This window comes from Manihot esculenta, chromosome 4, assembly GCF_001659605.2.
Source record: "Manihot esculenta cultivar AM560-2 chromosome 4, M.esculenta_v8, whole genome shotgun sequence".
NCBI classification, from domain to species: Eukaryota; Viridiplantae; Streptophyta; class Magnoliopsida; order Malpighiales; family Euphorbiaceae; genus Manihot; species Manihot esculenta.
In genome coordinates, this window is record NC_035164.2 from 4,852,430 (window position 1) to 4,871,147 (window position 18,718).

Sequence of the window (18,718 nt, forward strand, 5' to 3'; positions counted from 1 at the left end):
CAATAATCCTGGCTAAGATGGAGAGGAAGATTGCAATTTAATTGGCTTTAATTCATGACGATGACTATTTGATGTAGCACCAGAAAGGAATAAAGGTAAGCTAAGGGAGAAACCCTTAAAGAAAAAGAGAATTAAATCCTTAGTTGTGTTATTATCAAATGATTATCATGTCTGTCTCCTGAATGATAGAAAACTAGCCCTTTTATAGAGCTTACAACCCTTACCAAATTAGGATTAGGAAGCTCAATCTAATCAGGACTACTCAATCACAAATCCCTGCAATTTCTATTTTCTATCTATCTATATATATATATATAGATATAGATATACACCTGAAATAAGTACTCCTAAAATCTTTGAGAATGGATTTGCATCACTTTAATTGTGGATACAAAATAAGTGAGCTGTAGATGAAGGTACTAAAGTTAATGCATAGAAATGTTGGAAATCATCCTATACAAAATGAGCACATTATTAGAAAGTTGAGGCAATGCCCACTAAAGAAAAGTTGAGAGAGAGATGATTGAAATAGTTTGACCATTTCCAGCTCAGACTTGCATTCTCTAGTAAAGAAGATGAAGCATATCTGAGTTATAGGAGTGGGGAAAATGAGAAGTAGAACCAGAATGGCATGGGATAATGGTCCATAAGGATTTATCTTAACCTTCCTGACAGGAACTATAATTTTAAACATAAAAGGTGAAGGGTCCATATGGCTGGCTCTAGTTGATTTGGTTTAAGGTTGAGTTGTGTTACTTTTCAGTGAGTTGGGTATTAAAACCTGTTCCATTCGTTCTGCGCTTTGTGTAAATTTTCCACTATAGTTTCAAAAAGTTGAGCTTTTATTCACTTAATAAATTCTTTTAGCTGAATTCCTCTTCTCCCTATGAAAGGCAAGACATTGTTCCTGATTTTACATGATCACAATGGGGAGTGTTAATATAGTTGTTTGACTAAAGATTTCTCTTTTCTTTTCTTCTGGCGAGGCACTAATGATTGTCCTTCTGTAACAGGTACGAGTTGTTTCTCCAGATAAAGATTTTTTTCAGATTCTCTCTCCTTCATTACGCCTTCTACGAATTGCACCTCGTGGCCTTGAGTTAGTGTCCATTCACATCTTAATCTTATGTTAGTCGGGTCAATATTTGTTAGCACTTAAGGTTGAAGTGATAAGTTGTAAAAAGTAGTGCAAAAACTTCTGTTTTGGCCAAATTATACCACAGCATCAATTTATCCATCTGTCTGACTGAGCAATAAAACAATTACTTTACAATTTTAAAGGCCTATGGGGCAAAAGAATCCAAAGTTTGCAAAAAATTACATTTATATATTAAACTTTATTTATTGGACAATAAAGCTAAAACTTTAAAATTAATCACGATTTTAGCCAATGACTAAATTGAATTCAAAAAAGTTGATGGTAAATTATAATATGGTTCTTGAAAATTTTTTGATTAATAAAATAATCTTTAAAATAAATATTTTTATTTAATTATATCTATTAAATTCAATAATGTCCTCTTTTTTAATTATATTATTTCCCCCTCCCCCCAATAATTAAAGAATTGTGGAAATTAAGTTTAAATTAAATTTAATATAATAGTACTTTTAAATTAATTTAAAAATTTTTAAAATTTCTTTTAGCTTTTGAAACTTATGTAGATAATTTTTAATATTATTGAACATGGAATATTGACTGTAAATGTTTTAGTTAAACTTTTAATAGATTATCTTGTTGATACTCAATAATATCGAGAATCCTATTCTTAAGTTTCAAAAGCTAAAAACTTTTAAATACTGTTAAAATTAAATTAAAAATACTATTTTGTTATTTTTAGTATTTGTCAATAAAAATTAAAAAAAAATGTGAAATTTAATTTAAAAATTAACTTTAACAATTGCTTAATTATTAGAGAGGAAAATAATGTATTTAACGAAAGAGGACATGGTTGAATTTATTAATGATAAATAAAAAATTATTAAAATAAAATATTTATTTTAAATGACTATTTTATTAATGAAATAAAACTTCATAGACTATATTGCAATTTACTGTTAACTTTTTGAAATTCAATTTAGTCTATTAGTTAAAATCATGACTAGTGTTAAAGTTTTGGCTTTATTGTCCAAGAAATAAAGTTTAGAATATAAATATGATTTTCACAAACATTTGGATTATTTTATCCTATAGTCCATTTTTAAATGATAACATTTTTAACACTTCAACAGTAAGAAAAATAATATTTTGAACATAGAAAATGAAAAACTGGTAGAATAAAAATCTCTACTCCTAGAATCAAAATCAACACAAAGAAAAAGGAAAAAAAAAAAACAAAAAGAAAAGTTCCAAAATCAGTTTCAAGGCGGACTCTATCATCCACTATCACATACTGCTCCCAAGCGATAATTATTAACAGTAGTGTGATCACTGCTACTCTCTTTAGCAGTAGGTGTATGACAGTACAACTGCTGTGCGCTTCTTCTTCACTGCAAACTTATACTTGTTTAGTGGTGCTGTAACATCAGCTCTTGATGTTGGGTCTGGTAGTGGGAGCTCTTCAATTTTTTGGTAGTAAGCAAAAATGTTGATGTGTTAAGAGAAATCATTTTAATAATGTATTTTTGTGGGATTACAGAAATGATAATCGAGCTAAAGGAGTTTCATAAAGTTTAGCAGAGCATACAGTGAATTACTTATAGCAGCATTTATTAATTTTAAAGAGCTATTCAAACATTCAAGAGTTATATGCAATCAGAATCTTTCTCTGAGCTGCTAATATTTACTTTTTCCCCCAATTTTATATTTTTTTCTATATGGGTGCAGTTGAAACCTAAGATCTCTGTATTCTAAATCTATATGCTGCACAACTTCATTTGACTATGATTCATGAATTGAAACTGGATTTATTACATCCAGAACTAGTGATCAATGCATTAAACATTTTATTTGCTCATGCTTTCTACACCTTGTTCCTTTCAGATTACCTTCTCTATAATATATTGGACGTTGAAGTGCTTATCAATGTACAATGTCAACTTTTGTTGCACATATTTACCTAATTATATGCAATTTTAATTTCCTAAAAGAACTTAAAATAATTTTGGGAACATGTGAATAGTAAATTTAATTTGAAGCATTGTAGTTATTTTTTTTTACTTTTGGCATATCGTGATTGTGCTTTGCTACCTGCAAACCAACAGCCTTTTTTTTATTTGTAAATTTGCAGGACCTTTTTTTAACAGTTTGTTTGAACTGTGTAGTCTGAGGTTTTGATTCTTACTATTTTGATTGCCAGTATGGTTTCATTTGGAGTGGAAGATTTTGCAAACTTGTATGGAGAATTGAAACCTTCTCAGTTTGCTGATGTAATGGCTCTCATGGGTGACAAATCTGATAACATTCCAGGTTACCTTGTGCATCTTTATCAATAATTAAATAAATAATGCTGAATCACCTTTTAATTTTATACACAAATCTGTGAGTTATTTCATTCATGTGGTTATTTTCTTCCAAATTCAACTTAAGGGCAACGCTCTCTCCAGTGTGAAAACCTTTGCTACTAAAAAAGCATCCAAGACCTACTTCTGTCTTTGAACGAACTCTGGTGGAAGAAATAGTTTCTTCTAAGAGGACTGTCACGCTTATGCACTGCACATTGTGAATCTTTATTTACAATAGTAGCCAAAGTGGTGAAACAAAAATCCTGACCCTATTAGAGCATTTTTTTTTTCTTCCGAAACAAGATTAATGAAGGTTTAAATACTAGTTTCTGTTTCATCTCTGGCAGAAAACATCATGAAAAACATTTAGCTTCCTTTACAATATTTCTGTTGTCCCAAAGGAAAGGCATAGTAAAACCATTTGCTCCAAGTTGGTTTATCAATATTGATTTTAGAAATTGCCCTTGTAACCTATTCTTCCGCAAAGAGTTTCTCTAACAATCTTGACCATTCTTAAAGAAAGATAGGACAACAGTAGAAACCTGCAATCTAGATCCCTGCAAAATCAGTGATCTCATGAACATTCAACCTACTATCTCTAAAAACCCTCTGCAGCATCAGACTCCAGCTCTTTTGCGAACTCTTTCACCTTTTACTGCAAGTCATCTTGTGAAAAAGGTTGAATTGATGATTGTCCCTGTGATTCACCAGAATAATTACAGTGCTCTTTCTTTGCTTTAAAACTTGAAGTCTTCCGATTAAGATAAGACTGTATATCTAGCCGTTGCTCAGATTTTAGGACAAACATGGGAAGCACTTGCAGATGCTTAAAATTGTAGAAGGAAATCTATTTGTAAGAATTGTTAAGCATCTTTCCTTTAATATCCAATTGAGTCTGAAGGTTCTATGACTAATGTTTTATTCTTAATAAATCCAGGAGTTGAAGGAATTGGAACCGTCCATGCTGTGCAACTGATCACTAAATTTGGTAATATGTCATTTATTTAATTTTTTCATTTTGGAAATGTGGAAGAAGGCGAATATGTTCTTGCACTGTGTTATGGAAAGTTAAAATGTGTAATATTTCTTGCAAAGAAATGGGACTTGTGATATGCCTCCAGCCCTCCACAGAATAATAATTCTGTAACTTGTTTTTATCCTCATTTCTTTTGGCAGGCACATTAGAGAATTTGCTACAATGTGTTGATCAAGTAGAAGGGGAACGCATTAGAGAGGTAAAATGTCCAGTTACACTAAAATATAAATCAAGGGCTTCATAAAACTATTTCTATGTCCTAAATTTATTAACAATTTGTGGTCAAAATGATTAAAATTACTTAGAAATTGTGGTGCTTATACTTTTTGTATAGTTTTACTAAGTATTTGTGAGTAGGTAATGCCAGCATCTCTAAATTGAGGCTTTCTTCTTTATCCTCTGTTTTGGAATGATGTAAAAAGAACCTTTTTTTTTTTTTGGGGGGGGGGGGGGTAGTGGTGGTGGAGGGAGTGGTGAAATGGTATCTCCAAAATTTTGGCCACGAGGAGTGTTATAGGTTATAGGTTATAGGAAGTAAATATGTTAATATAGGAAGTAAATATTGATAGATGTGTTAGTCCTTTAATCTTAGAAATTACATGATCATAGGTTTGATTTCCTTTTCTTTCTAGGTATGGTTTCTCACGTGTAAATATGTTGTAATCTCTATTTTAAAAAAGATAACAAATATTACCTTTCTATATAGTATTAGAGCCTCTCTCGTGAGATTTGAATTTCTTTTTTCCTGTTCTGTTTGGAGACTTAGGGCTCCTGTTATTTTAGGTTACCCATATAGGGTAACATTTGTCTCTCACTGCCCACCCGGACGCTAGAGCGTCGGTGAAGCTTTTCTGAAGAGTTGACAATTGTCCGGCCGGCGAGTGAGCTTCATGCGCCACGACAATGTTTCTGACGCTGCCGTCCCACTCGTCAACGCGTGGAGGCGCGTCACATGTACGATGCTGTTCCTGTCACCCTCGCCAGAGTCGCCTCGAAGCTCCCTAGTCAGTTCTGTGGTCCGTTTGCCAGATTGGGTGTTGGGTAGAGGTGTTTTTGGGTTTGGATCGCATTCTAGTAATGTTCACCTCCATTCTCTGGTACTATTCACGTCCTGTTTCTTTTGTTTCTATTGATTGTCATTGCTTTGGGTTGATTGTTCTCATGGCTGAAGTTAAAAACACCGTAGCTGAGGTGATTCTGGTGATGACTAAAATCATGTAACACAAATTAAATGGATCTAATTTTCTGGATTGGAGTAAGACTATCTGTATTTATTTTCGAAGTATCAAAATGGATGATCATCTTACTAAGGATTCTCCAATTGATGAAACTAGAAAAAATTGGATGAGGGATGATGCTCGATTATTTTTGCAGATCCGAAATTCTATTCATAGTGAGGTAATCAGCCTCATTAATTACTGTGAATTTGTTAAAGAATTAATGGATTATTTGGAGTTTTTATATTTTGGCAAATGGAATATTTCTCGTATTTATGATGTGTGTAAGGCGTTTTATCGAGCTAAGAAACATGATAGAACTCTGACCTCCTATTTTATGGATTGTAAAAGAGTGTACGAGGAACTTAATGTCTTGATGCCTTTTAGTACAGATGTGAAAACTCAACAAGCTCAACGAAAGCAAATAACTGTTATGAGCTTTCGTGCAGGTCTCCCTCCAGAGTTTGAGACAGCTAAATCTTATATTCTTTTTAACTCTGAAATATCATCGTTACATGATGTTTTGTTGCGTACAGAGTTTTCAATTCCTTCACACACCACTAGTGCTCTTATTAGTCGCAATGATAGTGGCAGACAGAATAACAGAGGTGGGCATAAGGGAGGTTTTAATGGTGGTAGCGGATCTCAGCGTCCTGGAGAAGCAGTTCCTATTTCTGACTCCGATGGAATCATTTGTTATTACTGCTATGAAACTGGACATACTAAGAAGACATGCCTGAAACTTCAGAATAAGAATCAATGTTTACAAACGGCGCATATGACAGTTGAGGCCACTTCTAACTAGGGAATTTTGATATTTGCAGATGAGTATGCACAATTCACTCTATGCCAAGCATCTCTGAAATCCTCTAACTCCTCTATCACGGCAATTGCTGAGTCAGATAACTCTACTGCATGTCTTGTGTCTTCATCCTCCAAATGGGTTATTGATTCTGGTGCTATCAATCATATGTCAGGTAATTCTACCCTTTTATCCAATCTTAAGTCTTATACATCGTCTTCTTATGTTACTCTTGCTGATGACACCAAATCTTCTGTCATGAGTTCTAGACATGTCAACTTAACTCATTCCCTTTTTGTATCCTCTGTGTCATGTCTTCCTAAGTTCTCCTTTAATTTGCCTTCCGTTAGTAAACTCACTCGTGCACTGAATTGTTGTCTCATTCTTTCTTGATCATTGTGTTTTTCAGAATCTTTTGACGAAGCAGATTATTAGTAGAGAGCGCGAGTCAGAGGGTCTTTACATCTTGGATCAGCAACTACCTAGATTTCTTGCATGTTCCACGAGTTTAACGCTTTTTGATGTTCAATGTCGTTTGGGGCACCCTTCTCTCTCGGTTTTGAAGAATTTATGTTCACAATTTCACTCCTGTTTGTTTTAGATTGTGAGTGTTGTCAATTGGCCAAACATCACCGTTTACCTACAGTATCTCGAGTCAATAAACGGGCTTCGTCCCCCTTTGAGTTAGTACATTCAGATGTTTGGAGTTCTTGTCCTATCATATCTAAGTCTGGTTTTAAGTAATTTGTTACTTTTATTGATAATTTCTCTCGCACTATTTGGTTATTTTTAATGAAGAGTCGTTCATAATTATTCTCTATCTTTTGTGCTTTTTATGCTGGAATGCAAACTCAATTCAATATTTTCATTCGAATATTGCAAAGTGATAATACTAAAGAGTATATTTCTGGGAAATTTCAATTTTATTTGTTACAAATAGGGATTTTTCATCAGTCTTCCTGTATTGACACTCTTCACAGAATGGGTTGCCGAAAGAAAAAATCGACATCTTCTTGAAGTAGCTAAAGCTCTCTTATTCCAAATGAAAGTACCTAAATGCTTTTGGACTGATGTTGTATCCACTGCTTGTTCTCTGATCAATATCATGTCCTCCTCCGTCTTTCATGGTGATATCCCTTATAACATTTTGTTTTCCATTAAATCTTTATTTCCTATTGAGCCACGTATCTTTAATTGTACTTATTTGTTCATAATGTTCGTCCATAGGTAACTAAATTGGATCCCAAATCACACAAATGCCTTTCTTGGCTACGCTCGACTTCAAAAAGAGTATCGTTGTTTTTCTCCTGATCTTAATCGGTACCTTGTACATGTTGATATAACATTCTTTGAATCCACTCCGTTCTTTCCACCATCATCTGTATATGACATCTAGGGGGAGGAATATGACCTCTTGTTATACAATGTTCGCTCTCTGTCTCTTCATACTCTTCCTGCACTTTCCGCTCATGTGTCAAGTCGCCCTTCCATTTTTCATGTTTATTCTAGACGTTTAGAGGACTCTGACTCTGCTCTGCTACTAGCTTCTTCGTCGATAGACCCTGCTCCCACCGATTCTTTATCGTTTGATTTGGATTTGTCCATTGCTCTTCGCAAAGGTAAACGTATTTGCATTCATCCTATTTTTCCTTGTCTCTTATGGTCATTTATCCTCTTCTTCTAGTTGTTTTACCACTGCTTTAGATTCTTTTTCAATCCCCAAAACTATTATTGAGACTTTATTCCATCCTGGTTGGCATGTTGAGATGGAATAAGAAATGATGGCCTTAGACACTAATGGTACCTAGGAGTTGATGTTCTTGCTCCCAAGAAAGCGAGATATTGGGTGTAAATGGGTGTTTGCAGTGCAAGTAAATCCTCATAAATCTGTTGCTCGCCTCAAGGCCTGTTTAGTGGCCAAAGGTTATGTTCAAACTTATAGAGTTGACTATTCTGATATGTGCTCTCCAGTTTCCAAGCTTGCATCTGTTCGATTATTTATTTCCTTGGCAGTTACACATGATTAGTTTTTGCATCAATTGGATATTAAAAATGTTTTTCTCCATAGTGACCTTCAGGAGGAGGTTTACATTGAGCAACCACCTAGTTTTATTGCTCAGGAGGAGTTAGGCAAAGTTTGTAGATTTCGAAAATTCCTCTATGGCTTGAAACGGAGTACTCGGGCATGGTTTGGCTGATTTAGTGAGGTGGTCTAACAGTTTGGAATGAAGATGAGTAAGTATGATCACTCAGTGGTTTATAGAAATTCTGATAGTGGAGTAATTTTGCATGTAGCATGTGGATGATATTGTTATCATAAGAAGTGACGTTGCTAGCATTACATCCCTAAAAGAATTTCTGAAAATGCAATTTCATACAAAGATTTGGGCTCTTTGAAATATTTTTTGGGCATTGAAGTTATGCTGCATAAGAAAGACATTTTCTTATCTCAAAGAAAATATGTTCTTGATTTGTTGGCAGAAACAGGAAAATTGGGTGCTAAGCCTTATAGTGTACCAATGACCCCTGATCTTCAACTTATCATAGAAGACAGTGAGTCATTTGTAGATCCTGAATTGTATAGAAGGTTAGTTGGCAAGCTGAATTATTTGACGGTGACTCGTCTTGATATTGTATATTCAGTGAGTGTGGTAAGTCAGTTTACGTCTTCTCCTACTGTTGCTTAAGTGGGATGCTGTGGGACAAATTCTTTGCTACTTGAAAGGGGCTCCAGGACGAGGCTTCTTCTATAGTAACCATGGGCACTCAAATATTGAATGTTTTTATGATGCTGATTGACAGATTTGAAGGTTGATAGGAGGTCAACCATGGGATATTGTGTTTTTGTATGAGGTAACCTGGTCTAATGGAGAAAAAAGAAGCAGAATATGGTCTCTCGTTCTAGTGTTGAATTTGAATATCAAGCCATGACACAAGTCGTATGTGAAGTCTTGTGGATGCGTCAACTGTTAGAAGAGGTTGGATTCACAAATTCGGTGTCTGCTAAGTTGTTGTGTGATAATCAAGCAGCTATCCACATTGTCTCTAATCCAGTATTTCATGAGAGAACTAAACATATCGAGATTGACTGTCATTTTGTTCATGAGAAGGTCCAACAAAAGATAATATCAACTAGACATATTAGAATTGGAGAACAATTAGGAGATATCTTCACTCAAGCTCTAAATAGGACTCGGGTTGATTATATGTGTAACAAGTTGGACATGATTAACATCTATGCTACAACTTGATGGAGAGTGTTATAGGTTATAGGAAGTAAATATGTTAATATAGAAAATAAATATCGATAGATGTGTTAATTGCTTAATCTTAAAAATTGCATGAACATAGGTTTGATTTTCTTTCCTTTTTAGATATGGTTTCTCATGTATAAATATGTTGTAATCTCTTTTGTAAAAAAGATAACAAATATTACTTTTCTACAATGAGAAAGTGACCGACAGAAAATATCCACTATGCTTTCCTATATAGGCCTGCAAAAACCTCGTCAAATTGAAGAGAAAGGGAAACAGAAGTCCTGCTCTTCTTCATTAAATGATGAAATTATGTCCTGTCCTCTTAGAACTAACTTATATCTAGCCTTTGCATTCCATGAAATTACCTCCTCATTCTCTTTCTGTGTGTCTGTCTTTTCACTCAGTGTTATCCTGCAGGTAGCCACATATTGTGTTCATGTCCCCTTAGTTGCAGGCTTAGAAAATTTTGTGCATGTGCATGTAAACAATGTTTTAATCTTGTGAGAATTACTGTGTAATTTTAATTTTTCCTTTCACAATTCTCTCTTCCAATAAAAGAAAGAACACTGCAATGTTCTATAACTTTTCTATCCCCTCATTTTCTCTCCCTTCTACCCTATTAGCTAAACACAATGTTAATATGTTACTATGCAAGGTGGTTTCTTAATATTCTATGATTGAAGTAAAAAAATCAGCTAAAATTTTCTTCGAGTTGTTTATTGATGATTAAAACCCTTTCCATATTTGATTTATAGTAAATGGGTTACCACCTGAAGCTATAACTACAAATTCTTGTATACAGCTGCAACAGTATTGTACTAGTCTCAGTGTCTTATCCTATTCTTAGTGTTGTTACAGTGATACTAGATATATGTTTGTGCAATTTTCTAGGCAGAGAATGAATAAATCAAAACATATGTATATTTTTTTTTTCCATACGAGATATTACACCTATCATGAAACAAGTTAAATGTCCTGCTGCCTTTTATAATTCTGGGGAAAATACCTGTCTCTTATTTAGTTCTCACTAACTAACATCAGTACAGAAATACCTTTTGCATTTTTCCTATAGCTTTACCTTTTCCTTTTCCTCATATTGCTAAATCATTTTGTTTGTCTCTGCCTCTTTCCATCTTCTTACAGGCCTTGCAAGCAAATGCTGATCAGGCTATCTTAAGCAAGAACTTGGTAATTTTTGTATGCCTTGCTATTTTACGTTTGTTCTTATGGATTTTTACTTTTAGGCTTCTTGAAGTGAATAAACAGCTTAGTGAAGCTAATCTACTTGTGCATTTGTGATCTATGACCCAAGGCTTGTATTGTACCAATGAGCATTAGAGTAAAATGCAGCAACATATAGCCTCTTTGTAATTGATATCAAAAGATGCTATCTGGAATGCCTTTTGATGTAGGATAGACCTAGACAGATGAATTTTCAAATGGAACATGGGTATTATATGCATTATAGGATCAGTAAATGACTGTCCAATTTCACTCTTCTTACTAGGGATAGGGGAGAGCAGAATTTGGTTCAAACACAAATAACTAACGAAATTTAATAAAAAAATTTGGTTCAGTTTATTATTGGTTTGATTTTATAATTTAGAAAAAATCGGTTTTGTTGGAAAAGAATTTCTAGTGAACCCAGAATGAACGGATATAAATATAATTTCAAAATACAAGTTAAGGTTAACATGCTTGTAGTATAGTCAGCTATCCATTTTTTTGAACCTCTGTAGGTATTGGGTTCAATTTTAAGTACTGACATTCTCTTATATTTTGGTTTTGGACTCAATACCAATTAAATCCTAGCCATGATATTTTCCATGCTAGCTGTCCAGCCTCGGCAACCCAGCCACCACTTCAGTGCCCCGTCAACCAAAAAAAATGACAGCACCCCTTTTTTCTAATAAGACAGGTTGTTTTCAATTTTATCATTTGTTTTGGCTAGAAGCAATTCTAAAGTAATGAAGATTGTATTTTCATTGGTTAGGCTTGTCTAATTGAAAGTTCATGTTTTGGACTTTCATGAAGAGAATACAAGATGGAGTTGATGACTTAAACAATTAGTTTATAGATGTCATTGGATAGGTAAAAATGGTGATGGTCTTTGTAATAAAATAGATTTGTGGAAAAATTGTATATTTTCTCTATTGAATAAGTGTGTTTATATGCAGATTATAAAATCTTATTAAGATAACTCTTAAGAATCCTCAATCAATCAATTAGTATCAATTAGCCTATAATTTTGCAATCTCCTTTAGTTATGTACAAATTATGTTCATAATCTAACCCTCCCCTCAAGTTGGAACATAAATGTTTGTCATGCCTAACTTGTTACAAAGATATTCTATTGGAGGCTCATTTAAAGCCTTGGTTTGCTCTCTTACCTACACATAACCGGTGGAAATTAAATTTTCTTGAATTTTCTCACAAATGAAATGACAATCAATTTTAATATGCTTTCATTTGTGATATACTGGATTGAAAACAATGTGGAGAGCAGCCTGATTATCATTCCAAAATTTCGTGGGTGATGCAACATCTATACTAACTTTTAGCAAATGATTTATCCATAAAATCTCTAAAAGTGAATTGAGCTATGGTCCTGTATTTTAACTTGGCACTGGATGTAAATACGACATTTTGCTTCTTACTTTTCCAAGACATTAGGTATCCCCCAACAAACATACAGTAGCTTGTAGTCGACTTTCTATTATTTTTGGAACCTGCTCAACAACATTTGAAAAACACTCAACTGTAATATGTCAATGATCACCGTAGAGTATACCGAATCAAGAAGTCCTTTAGATAATATAGAATTTGTTCTAGAGTGGCCCAATGTTTAACTGTAGATGCAGACATGAACTGGCTTATAATGGTTACTACAAAAGCAATATCTAGCTCGGTCATCACCGTAAGATAGTTCAATTTTTCAACCAACCTTCTGTATCTCTCTGAGTCATCATAGGGATCTTCATCGTGAGACATACATTAAGAATCATTGTGTGCTATAGCGTTTAGCTCCCAACTTTCTAGCTTCTGCAAGTCAAGGATATACTTCCTTTTAGACAAGAAAATTTCTTTTTACTCCTCGATACTTCTACTCCCAAAAAATACTTAAACTAATCCAAGTTTTTGGTATGAAAACTCACATGCAATAAAGATTTGAGAGAAGAGACCCTGCATTATCATTCTCTGTAATGACAATATCAACATACACAAGAAGAGAATAATACCAGCATCTGAATGTCTATAAAAGACTGAGTGATCACATTTCCTTTTTTTTCAAATCTAAAATTTTGAACTTCACTGAACTTACCAAACCAAGCACGGGACTCTGCTTCAAATTATACAAAAATTTCTTCAAACGATATAATTTCCCATACTCCCCCTGAGCAACAAACCTAGATGGTTGCTCCATATATACCTCCTCTTAGAGGTCACCATGTAGAAAGACTTTCTTGATATTGAGGCGGTGTAAAGGCCAATACTAAGAAACAACTAAGAAAATGAATAAGTGAACCAAGATCATTTTGGCCACAGTGGAATAAGTTTTAGAATAGTTAACTTCTTAGGTTTGTGTGTCCTTTATAGTCAACTCCATAGGTTTGTGTGTATCCTTTAGCGACATGACGGACCTTGAGACTCGCTATGGAATCATCTGGATTGATTTTGATGGCAAACACCCATGTATAGCCCATAGTCTTCTTGCCATGCTGTAAATCCACTAGCTTCTAAGTATGATTTTCATCTAGAGCCTTGATCAGTTGATCTCCTCAAGCATTGTAATATGCCATTCAGAATGGGGAGGTCAAGGTCACTTGATGGTGGATCCGATAGCAAAGAAGACTCTGGTGCAGGACTTGTATGATTGGGTATTAGTCTTTTAGAGTAAACTTGAACCATTAGCGGTTTAGCAAAAGGCTGTGTACTATAAGAAATCCCTTTAGTGGGTTGTGGAGGAGAAGATAAACTAGTGGAGATCTCATTATCTTATGTGACCCTATAGATGAGCCACTCATCTTTCTCCTCTTGACCAATAGATGGTTGTGCTGTAGAGAAGAAAGGGAGTTTCTCAGGAAAGACCACAGCAATTGAAACTAAATATTTGTCCACAGCAATTGAAACTAAATATTTGTTAAGGTTTGGAGAGTTACACTGATATCCCTTTTGGCAAGGAGAATATCCCAAGAAGATGCACTTTTAAGTTTTAGGATTAAACTTAGTCACATTAGGTTGGACATCCTGAACATAACAAGTACTGCAAAAAAATATGTAATTCTAATGGAAACAATGACTTATTAGGAAAGAGTACACCATATGAAGTATCTCCATTCGGTACCGAGGAGAGCATATGATTAATAAAAAAACATGCGATAGAGACAGTGTTAGCCCAGCATTACTTAGGAAATTGCATTTGGAATAACAGGACACGAGCAGTCTCAAGAAGATACCTATTCTTCCTTTCGGCAATCCCATTTTGAGCAGGTGTATCCACACATGATGATTGATGAAGAATACCATATTGAGTCATATAAGTCTGAAATAAGTTTGGAATGAGCCTGACATATCTTCTTTAGCATTGTCACTTTGCAAAATGTGCATATAAGCATTAAATTGAGTATTGATTTCAGCACAAAAAGTATAAAAATAAGAAAATACCTAAGAAAAAACCTCATAATGATGTTCATAAAATAAATCTAAGTCATTCTAGAAAAATATCTACAAAAGTGACAGAAGGCCCCCAAACATCTAAATAAACTAATTCAACATGTTTATTGACTCTAGAATTTAAAGAGGTTCAATTCACATTCTATTGAAAATACTTCTTGAAATTGAGAGCATAGCTTCTTCAAAACTGAACAAAAAGGATGTCTTGATCGACAATGTGTTTTGAGTAGAGAGACGATATTGAAACAAGCAACTGAACGAGGCACTCACTCGTCCAAAATGTAGAGGCCACTGGATACATGTTTTTTACCAATAATCTGTTTCGTCATAAGATCCTAGAAGAGATAGTGATTGGGGAAGAATGAGACAAAAATTTAGGTTTTTGGTAAGTTTACTCACAGAGATTAAGTTAAATGCAAGATTTGGTAAACTTAATACAAAAAATAGGATAATAGAAGGAATAGGCTTAACAGTACTAGAACCCTCAATAATATAAGTTGTCCCATCAGCTATGATAACAAGAGAAGGTGTTTTATGTGATCGAAAGCTGGCAAAGATATGAGGATTATCTGTCATGTGATCCGTGGCACTAGAATCAATAACCTACTTGTGTGAGGAGCTTTATGTGATTGAAAGCTAGCAAACGTATGAGGATCACCTGTCATATGATTCGTGGCACTAGAATCAATGACCTACTTGTGTGAGAGGAGATAAGACAAGTTTTACCTGATTTAGTATTAGTAGTTACTGGAGTAGACCCTCTCAACAGATCTTGATACCGAGCATAGTCTTCAACTAAGATGAGAATAGTTTTCAGAGAGGAAGAGCTGGTTGCAGCAACATTAGCAGTCCTTCGATTCTTGTTTCATGGTTTCTTACAATTTTTAGTGACATAGACTTAAAATCAAACGCCATTTCAATCAATATTAGCAAAAAATAATCACTTCACCAAACTCTTCTCTCAATGATTCAAGACACAAAATCAGGCTACAAAAAAATTGTATCCAACATTAAAAAACCAAAATCAGACTTGAATCCCAAGAATAGAACTTGATCTGTGAGCAGGAAAGGAAAAACCCAATTGCAACGGTATCAGATGACAAACCTGACGGCGGAAAGCTGCCAAAAACCACTGGGCGACCTTGGAACAGGAATCGGAGGCTCGCCGGAGGTGTCACGTTCCCTCACGTGCCGGATTGTGAAAGCTGCCACAAAAATTTCGGATGGTGCGTGGAGGTCACTTGCGTGTCGCTCGGTTGCCGGTCTTTGAGGATCGGCCGAAAACTCACCTACGCTCCTCGCCAGGGTGTTGGTGAGACAAAAAGATCACCGGAAAAGATGACCCACGCAAACAGTTTCCTTGAAAAGGAAACCCAGATTTTCAGAACGAACCAAAAGGCTTTGATACAATGTAATTAGATAGATTTGTGGAAAAATTATATATTTTCTCTATTGAATTTGTGTGTATATACAGATTACAAAACCTTATTAAGACAATTCCTAAAAATTCTCAATTAATTAATTAGTATCAATTAGTCTATAATTTTACAATCTCCTTTAATTATATATAAATTATGTTCACACTCTAACAGTTTTGAACTATGTTATTACTTTCATTAATCACTATTTTCCCTCTTCCTAACTGATGTTGCTTTATCCTCATTTGTTCTTCCCCCACAATTACAGCCCACATTTCTCCATATAACTTTGCTCTCCTTCTTACTGTTTATTTGCTCTGCCTACATTTTTGTAAGGCTGTGTTTGTTGTGAAAGTTAATGAAGATAAAATCTAGCTAAATGCATTGTTGGTTTATAATCATGAACCAAGTTTGGTGTCCCATGTAAGTCATTTTCACCACTTTTTTTCCCCCAAACAAATGGTTGGAAAAATACAGTCAATGAAGTGTGGCAATCCATTTGCTGGACTTGTTACAAGCCTGCTTTATGTTTGGATGAAATAATTGCTGTTATTACATGCCCAGTGGATTGCTTAATTACATAGGCTTAAGGACTAGCTTGATGTATATTAATATTTTTGTTATCGCAGGCGCTGCTACGTTCAGATCTTCCGTTCTACATGGTCCCATTTGCCATTGGGGATCTCACATTTAAGAAGCCTGAGGTTTGTGCAATTAAAAGTATGAATCTGAATTCATTTATATTATGTGCAATGCAATTGCTTACCATAGTCTGCTTCACATGAATGCTCGAATGTTGAGACTCCGATTGCTGATAATAGTAGTGCCATTGATGCTGGAAAGGCTAAGAAGCTTGTTGCTATTACCTGCACTTTCCAATTTCCATGGTGGTCACGGAGCTTTCATGGGAAGATCTCTTTATCGCATGATTTGGGTCTTGTTCTCTACTTGCATAGTTCACTTTTCCCATTTCGGCATTCTCAAGCATTCCCTATCTAATATTACAAAGAGTACGTTGCAATATTACTTCCTGAAAGGCTATTCATCCTATCCCCTTCATAGTGCCAATCGTTTTTGCCTCCTGCCATAAAAGGGTTTGAAAGAGTGCTGTCTCGTACTATTTGGTCCAGATGTTCTCTTGATAGTTATGTTTGGTTTGTGAACTCGAAAATCATTTCTGCTACTTCCCTTTTTTGTTTATGGCCTTTCATCCTTTCCGAAATGTGAAACAGTCCATAGTAAATCTATCTGTAAATGCTGCTGTGAGTATTACTAAATAATACAATATTTTTACCATTCATCTCCCAAAAGTTTATGTTGCTTTGGCTGCTAATTTTCTGACATTCTCTGTCCCGGCAAATAGTTAAATATGGTAATGCTAATATTTCATCATATCACATTTACCGATTAATTTTGACCCTTGAAAACAGTTGTAGTTAGCCGCATTTGAATACAAGATGAATCTTCAAGGATGTAGCTCGTGAAACTAACTATTCGTGCATGAAGGATTTTTATTTGTCTTAATAGAAAACAGTTTCTTTCTGTTCAGTTTTGTGATGCAACTTCTCATAGTTTCGGTTGGACTGATGCAGGACAATGGAGAGAAGTTTACGAGCCTTCTGAATGCTATCGGTGCTTATGCTGAAGGATTTTCAGCAGATCCAATCATCAGAAGAGCTTTCTATTTATGGAAGAAGCTTGAAGCACAGTGATATATTTTGTTGTCAGTTCAAGCAATCAAAAACTGCTGCAGCAGAGTTTTTTCTTTGTACACTAGGTTAAGCTATCATAGGCATTTAGTTTAGCCAGCAAATGAGAAATACTGGTGTCAATTGTGGCTGTAAGAGGAACCCCACGTGAAGCTGTTGCGTAAGGTTGATTCCAAATGAAGCTGAAAATATCATTTTTCCTTGTCGTTTCATGTTAAGTTGACATAAAATTTAATATTTACTATGACATCATAATTTTTTATTATTTACTTATTAAAATACATTGAATAAAGTTTAATTTGATAAAAATAATTAAATATTTATTTAGAATATAGTTATAATAGAAAATAGTAATTGTATAAATTATATATTTTTATGTTTCCTTAAAATATATTTAATTTAATCATATAGAAAGAATAATAATTCATCCTAAAGCACTGTTCATAGCGCAAAAAAAAGTAAAAAAGAAAAAATTTATTATAATATTTTCCTTATAATGATCATTTTGTTAAATATGATTAACTTAACGCTTATTATAATAAAAATATTTTTATTTTTTTATCCAATAAATTTAATAATAATAATAACAATATAATTCATCGAATTTTTGCTATATAAATTTTATTAATAATATTATTTTAATTAATATTATTTAGTTTAAATTTTATTATCTTAACTAAAAATCAATAAATTGTAAATCAATAGAGCTATTTTTAAGACATTTAAAACTTAACTCGGATAAAAATTCAGCTTGACTAAACTTATTTATTAAATAAATTAAGAATAAACTCATTGATTTTATGCTTGATTTCCAAAAAAAACAAAAAAATTAATGAACAAAACGTAAACTCTTCTAAACTTCCTCCCGCTCCTTCTCCTCCATCCTTCCCTTTCTTTTCTTTTCCTCTCTTCTCTTTCTTTTCCCTCTCTCCCTTTTTCTTTTTCTTTTTCTTTTCTTTTCTCCCATTCACTTTTGTTTTCTTTTTCTTTTAATTTTTAATTATAAAATTACCATTCAACCTTCTAAACTTTTCAAAGCTTTCATGCCAATCCTTTGATTTCTCAAATTTTTGGTCTACATTCAAAACTTCAAGAGCTTAATCCTTAAATCTAATATTAATTTGAACTTGATCTTCAAACTCCAATAAATTTCATTTCTATTTT

The 18,718-nt window shown here is 34.0% G+C and overlaps 1 protein-coding gene across 5 annotated transcripts in view; it reads left to right on the forward strand.

The window, feature by feature from the left end:
- The window catches only part of LOC110613744 (DNA polymerase I), a 34,975-nt gene extending 17,123 nt beyond the window's left edge, over nucleotides 1-17,852 (forward strand). For 4 of the 5 annotated variants that reach the window (XM_043955708.1, XM_043955709.1, XM_043955710.1 and 1 more), the window contains 7 exons: nucleotides 1,014-1,099; nucleotides 3,297-3,406; nucleotides 4,379-4,429; nucleotides 4,618-4,676; nucleotides 10,897-10,941; nucleotides 16,475-16,549; nucleotides 17,438-17,852. In XM_043955708.1, the coding sequence (XP_043811643.1) occupies nucleotides 1,014-1,099; nucleotides 3,297-3,406; nucleotides 4,379-4,429; nucleotides 4,618-4,676; nucleotides 10,897-10,941; nucleotides 16,475-16,549; nucleotides 17,438-17,557 (546 nt within the window). In that variant the 3' untranslated portion in view covers nucleotides 17,558-17,852. Of the gene's footprint in view, nucleotides 1-1,013; nucleotides 1,100-3,296; nucleotides 3,407-4,378; nucleotides 4,430-4,617; nucleotides 4,677-10,896; nucleotides 10,942-16,474; nucleotides 16,566-17,437 lie in introns of all 5 variants that reach the window. The other variant, XM_021755027.2, reaches the window with a different exon arrangement.
- The last annotated feature ends 866 nt before the right edge of the window (nucleotides 17,853-18,718 follow it).